The following is a 6,000-nucleotide window of genomic DNA, read 5'->3' as shown; positions in this document are numbered from 1 at the left end:
GAGAAGGCGGCCTTTTAGGGCGGACACCGGGCACGCAACTTTGTCTTACACGCCTAAGAGAGTAAGCGAGTCTTGACATTGGATTACCTGACCGCCTTTCTTCTGCAAATCCCGCCTTTCTCCCTCCCTCATTGGGCGGGGCACTAGCAAAGGGGCGGGGCCTAGGCCGGGCTTGTGGCGCGCTGCTCCCTCCTCCTTACCCCCCCCTCCCTGTCCGGTCCGGGTTCGCTTGCCTCGTCAGCGTCCGCGTTTTTCCTGGCCCCCCCCAACCCCCCCGGACAGGACCCCCTTGAGCTCGTCCCTCAGCTGTCACCATGAGCGGTAAGGATGAGTCCACTCCAAGCTTAGGGGTGGTAGGGAATGAGGGGGCGCGCGCGAGGGCCGACCGGGCGGTCCCCGCCGTGAGGGGGGGCGGGCGGGAGGCGGCGGCGGCGGCCTTGGTCCCGCCCGGGGCGGAGGGAAGGGAGGGAGAAGGGGCAGTGGCGGGGCCTCCGAGGAGGAGGGGGATGGGCCGCCCGCCCCGGGGGAGGGGGCAGAGTGGCCTCTCCCGCCCCCTGCCCGCCCCGGCCACCGGGGGACGGGCCTTACCCCCCACTGCTCCACCGCCCGCCTGAGGCTCCTCCCGCCGGGGACTGGAGCCACGGGGGTGGCCCGAGCAGTGCAGGCCCCGCCCGGGCCAACCGCCTCCCTGGTCCGCCCTCTGGTCGCTGCCTGCCCCAGGGCCCTCCGCCCCCACCCCCCCGCCCGTGCTCCCTCCCTAAGTTTCCCCTCTCCCCAGCCGTCCCGCCCTTTCCACGCCCCTCACCCCGAAACCGCCCTTTCCCTCTAGGGTCCGCCCTCAGTCCGCCCTGAAACCTGATTTCTAATCCTTGGACCCCTGGATCCCTTAACCAGTGTTTACAAATGTTTCCCTACTCAACACTTTTTATTTTTTCTTGCTCCTGTTTCTTGTAACTTTTTACATTTGAATTTCTCTTTCTCCATCTCCTTTGACCCTAATATTACTAAGCTTTCTGTCCACCCACATGTTTTTTTGCCTTACCTATCCTCCCCCTCATACTTTCTCTTATTTTGAAACTTTCAGCATGCCCACTGCCTCTAATGTTTTCTATACCCAAAGCATCTTTTCCATGTTTTCTGAGTTTAAGTTGGTGCAAAGGAGAACTGAAGCCCAGTTTTGGCATCACTGAGCCTGTTCACGTCCTACACTTTCTACAACTGTCCCTTCTCCCCCATCCATTCCTCCCCCCCTCCAGTGGCGCCTTTCACCTTCCTGTTAGTCATGTCTTCTGTCATAATCTTCTTATCCTTTTCCTTCCCCCAACTTTAAGATGTTTATTTTTTAATTCTCTTTAGACCAAGATCACTCCATGGATGAAATGACAGCTGTGGTGAAGATTGAGAAAGGAGTTGGTGGCAATAATGGGGGCAATGGTAATGGTGGCAGTGCCTTTTCTCAGGCTCGAAGCAGCAGCACAGGCAGTAGCAGCAGCAGTGGAGGAGGAGGAGGACAGGTAAGTAATGATTAGGATAGACTGGGGAAGGTGTTGAGAGGATGGTTATTTTTTCACAGAATAAGTTTTAGGAAGGGGCTAACTATTTTATAGTTAGGGAAGTGAGTATAGAGAGACAGGTGACTTGGAGATACCCCAAAGATGAGAATTTCAGCAATATAGTTCAGCTTTTTGTTTGATTTTTTACTGTTTACTTGTCTGCACTGTTTTGCAGTTTATTTATTGTATATTGGTCTCTAGGCTGGCAGCTGGATGTCACTAAAGTAATTATTTTCCTCTCATATTTTGGATAGGAATCCCAGCCATCCCCTTTGGCTCTGTTGGCAGCAACTTGCAGCAGAATTGAATCACCTAATGAAAACAGCAACAACTCCCAGGGCCCAAGCCAGTCAGGGGGCACAAGTGAGCTGGACCTCACAGCTACACAACTCTCACAGGGTGCCAATGGCTGGCAGATCATCTCTTCCTCCTCTGGGGCTACTCCTACCTCAAAGGAACAGAGTGGCAGCAGTACCAATGGCAGCAATGGCAATGAGTCTTCCAAGAATCGTACTGTCTCTGGTGGGCAGTATGTTGTGGCTGCCGCCTCCAATTTACAGAACCAGCAAGTCCTTACAGGACTACCTGGTGTGATGCCTAATATTCAGTATCAAGTAATCCCACAGTTCCAGACTGTTGATGGGCAACAGCTGCAATTTGCTGCCACTGGGGCCCAAGTGCAGCAGGATGGTTCTGGTCAAATACAGATCATACCAGGTGCAAACCAACAGATTATCACAAATCGAGGAAGTGGAGGCAACATCATTGCTGCTATGCCAAATCTACTTCAGCAGGCTGTCCCCCTTCAAGGCCTGGCTAATAATGTCCTCTCAGGACAGACTCAGTATGTGACCAATGTACCAGTGGCCCTGAATGGGAATATTACTTTGCTACCTGTTAACAGTGTTTCTGCAGCTACCTTGACTCCTAGCTCTCAGGCAGTCACAATCAGTAGCTCTGGGTCCCAGGAGAGTGGCTCACAGCCCGTCACCTCAGGGACTGCCATCAGTTCTGCCAGTTTGGTGTCATCACAAGCCAGTTCCAGCTCCTTTTTCACCAATGCCAATAGCTATTCAACAACTACTACCACCAGCAACATGGGAATTATGAACTTTACCACCAGCGGATCAGCAGGGACCAGTTCTCAAGGCCAGACATCCCAGAGGGTTAGTGGGCTGCAGGGTTCTGATGCTCTGAACATCCAGCAGAACCAGACATCTGGAGGCTCACTGCAAGCAAGTCAGCAAAAAGAGGGAGAGCAAAACCAGCAGTCTCAGCAACAACAACAAATTCTTATCCAGCCTCAGCTAGTCCAAGGAGGACAGACCCTCCAGGCCCTTCAAGCAGCACCGTTGTCAGGGCAGACCTTTACAACTCAAGCTATCTCCCAGGAAACCCTCCAGAATCTCCAGCTTCAGGCTGTTCCAAACTCTGGTCCCATCATCATCCGGACACCAACAGTGGGGCCCAATGGACAGGTCAGTTGGCAGACTCTTCAGCTGCAGAACCTCCAAGTTCAGAACCCACAGGCCCAGACAATCACCTTGGCCCCAATGCAGGGTGTTTCCCTGGGGCAGACCAGCAGCAGCAATACCACCCTTACACCCATTGCCTCAGCGGCCTCTATCCCCGCGGGCACAGTCACTGTGAATGCTGCTCAACTCTCCTCCATGCCTGGCCTCCAGACTATTAACCTCAGTGCTTTGGGTGCTTCAGGAATCCAGGTGCACCAGCTTCCAAGCCTGCCATTGGCTATAGCAAATGCTCCAGGTAAGGCTTCTAATTTTTTGTGTTTATTTCCAGAGTTAACTAGCACTTCAGCTGAAACCATTCATTCCATAGAAGGGCATAGAACCTTTTGGGGGTAACATGTTCTTGAGGCAAGTCAATTAGAGAAATAGCAATGATTTTATTTAAGTCATTTGAGACCGATTTAATAGAAACTTTTTTCCAGTTACTCTGATGAGAAGGGAGTACTTTCTCTTTTCTTCTAAGGGCAATGTCCCTGGGGTTTCTGTACTTCCAGTGCCTTTAGTACTAGAGAACAAGGATTGCCAAACTCTTCCTTTTTTTATTTTTAAAATTTATTTTAGATAGAAGGAAAAGAAAGAGAAACATTGATTTGTTTTTCCACTTATTTATGCATTCATGGATTGATACTTGTATGTTCCCTGAGCAGGGATCAAACCCACAATCTTGGCATATTGGGATGATGCTCCAACCAACTGAGCTACCCAGCCAGGGCCTCGGCAAACTTTTTCTGTAAAGAGTATGATAGCATGTATTTTAGGCCTAGTGTGGTACATACAGACTCACTCACATATTTTTTGTTGGTGGTGGTGGTTTTTTACAACCTTTTTTTTTTTTTTTTTTTAAATGTAAAACCATCCTTAGCCTGAGAACTTTATTTGGCCTGTAGGGTCTACTCTTACATGAGATAAGAATTGATTATAAACTTGACCTATTTATAGAACAGTTTGTTTATTTTATTTATGAGAGAGGGGGAGGGAGAAAGAGAGGGAAAGAAACATCGATGTGTGAGAGAAAAATCAACTGGTTGCCTCTCATTCCCCCAACCAGGATCCTAGCCTGCATCTCAGGTATGTGTCTGACTGGGAATCGAATCAGCAACCTTTTGGTTTGCAGGATGATACCCAACCCACTGAAGCATGTCAGTTAGGGCTATAGGACAGTTATTAAGTCATAAGGTATTTCTCATGAAGAATTGTAACTCCTAAGTGAGGGGAAATGTGACATAATTGATTCCAGAAGGATTTTTTTTTAACAAAGTAAGTTCTATGGTTAATCTTTAGTTAACCAGAATAGTCTACTCTGAGCAAGCTGGTTACTCAAGGTTTAATTTTTTAAACTCCTGCTTAGTTTAAAAGTTCACCCACCTCCCTTTATAAACTTCCTAGGTGATTCTGATACTTTCTAAATAAGAGAATCAGTTCCAGGACTGCTTTGAAAACAGTGTATGGTTGAGGAAGGAATGGAGTGGAGAGAAAAGGAGTGAGGTCTGGAATGGAGTGGGGAGGTGGTATTGAGAGGAGTTAGGAAAAAGAACATGGAAGGGAAAAAGAGTGTTTGGGAAGAGGTATATCTATTTTCTGAATCAGTTAACCACAATATTCAGTCATTCACACTTTTTTTTTAGGGAGGGAGGGAGAGAGAGGAAACATTAATTTGTTGTTCCATTTTATTTATGCATTCATTGGTTGATTCTTGTGTGTGCCCTGACCAGGGATCGAACCCACAACCTTGGGTGACACTCTATAACCAACTTAGATACTTGGCCAGGGCCTCAGTCATTGACTTTGAACTAAGTTTTATAATTGGTTAATTTGGAATTTAAACCATAGCTATTTAAAAATGTGACAGTCTTTTTTTCTATTTATTGTTTTAAATTTCATTGTAAGGGCCCTGGCTGGTGTGGCTCAGTGGATTGAGTGCCACCCTGCAAACCAAAGCGTCTATGGTTCAATCCCTGGTCAGGGCACATGCCTGGGTTGTGGGCCAGGCCCCCAGTTAGAGGTGCGTGAGAGGCAATCACACATTGATGTACCCCTCCCTCTCTTTCTCCGTCCTTTCCCCTCTCTCTAGAAATAAAAAATAAAAATAAATAAGTTTCATTGTAAGGTAGTTGATCTTTACTAAAACATGATAAAAGGATACATATACTTTTTTCCTACATACACATTTTCATATTCTGATGTGATATATAAAAATTATGGGAAGTTGTTTAATACCGTTGATCTTCTGGTTCTATTTATGTGTGGGCATATGAATTGTTTACTTTTCATTATAACGTTTTCATTCCATTTAGACTGGTTCTTATGTAAGTGAGGATAACAAATAGGCAGCCATATTGCCTTCTACAGTTTTGGAAAATATTGGGGGTCAAGTTCCCTAACTTACTTACATTCTTATGTTGTGTTTAAAATGACATTTTGAGCATTAACAAAACAGTAAGATTCTTAGTGATCATAGACTAGAAAGGTAGAGCTGGAAGGTGTCAGGATATCATCTAACAAACTACTTTTATTTTCTCAATGAGGACATTGAGATACTAAAAAGCACTTAAATGATGAGATTACAGCCAGAATTTGGGCTTGTGGTTAGTTCTAGTCTACAGTATTTCATTACCTGTTAGTATGAAGTCTGGACTTGAGAAATCTTTTAGATTGTTAAAAGTGTGTATCTTTGCTTCTTTGAAAATGTTTCAGAGCTGGCAAGTATTTTATAGGTTAAAAACTATGAGGAAATTTTAATAGAAACTGAAATTAACAGCCTGGAAAATCAGATACTATCTGGCTAAACTACATTAGCATGTTTGTTTTCTCCTTGCTCTGAGGTTGTATCCAGCAGTTTGCTTTTCTTCAAAGGAAAGCAAAGCTGTGGGATTGTTTCCATTAATAATCATTTGGGTCCTTGTAATTTCTGAAAG

General features: G+C 46.4%; 1 protein-coding gene across 1 annotated transcript in view; it reads left to right on the top strand.

Moving 5' to 3' along the window:
* Positions 1–217: 217 nt before the first annotated feature.
* Positions 218–6,000, top strand: part of SP1 (Sp1 transcription factor) — a 38,015-nt gene continuing 32,232 nt past the window's right edge. Inside the window, exons 1-3 of the mRNA XM_045829067.1 lie at positions 218–321; positions 1,357–1,514; positions 1,808–3,323. Coding sequence (XP_045685023.1) covers positions 315–321; positions 1,357–1,514; positions 1,808–3,323 — 1,681 coding nt within the window. The 5' untranslated portion in view covers positions 218–314. The remainder of the gene's footprint in view (positions 322–1,356; positions 1,515–1,807; positions 3,324–6,000) is intronic.

The sequence above is a fragment of the Phyllostomus hastatus genome, unplaced genomic scaffold (genome assembly GCF_019186645.2).
Source record: "Phyllostomus hastatus isolate PE091 unplaced genomic scaffold, TTU_PhHast_1.1 phas_scaffold_93, whole genome shotgun sequence".
NCBI classification, from domain to species: Eukaryota; Metazoa; Chordata; class Mammalia; order Chiroptera; family Phyllostomidae; genus Phyllostomus; species Phyllostomus hastatus.
The sequence above is the reverse complement of the archived record's forward strand: the minus strand, read 5'-3'. Positions and strand labels throughout refer to the sequence as shown.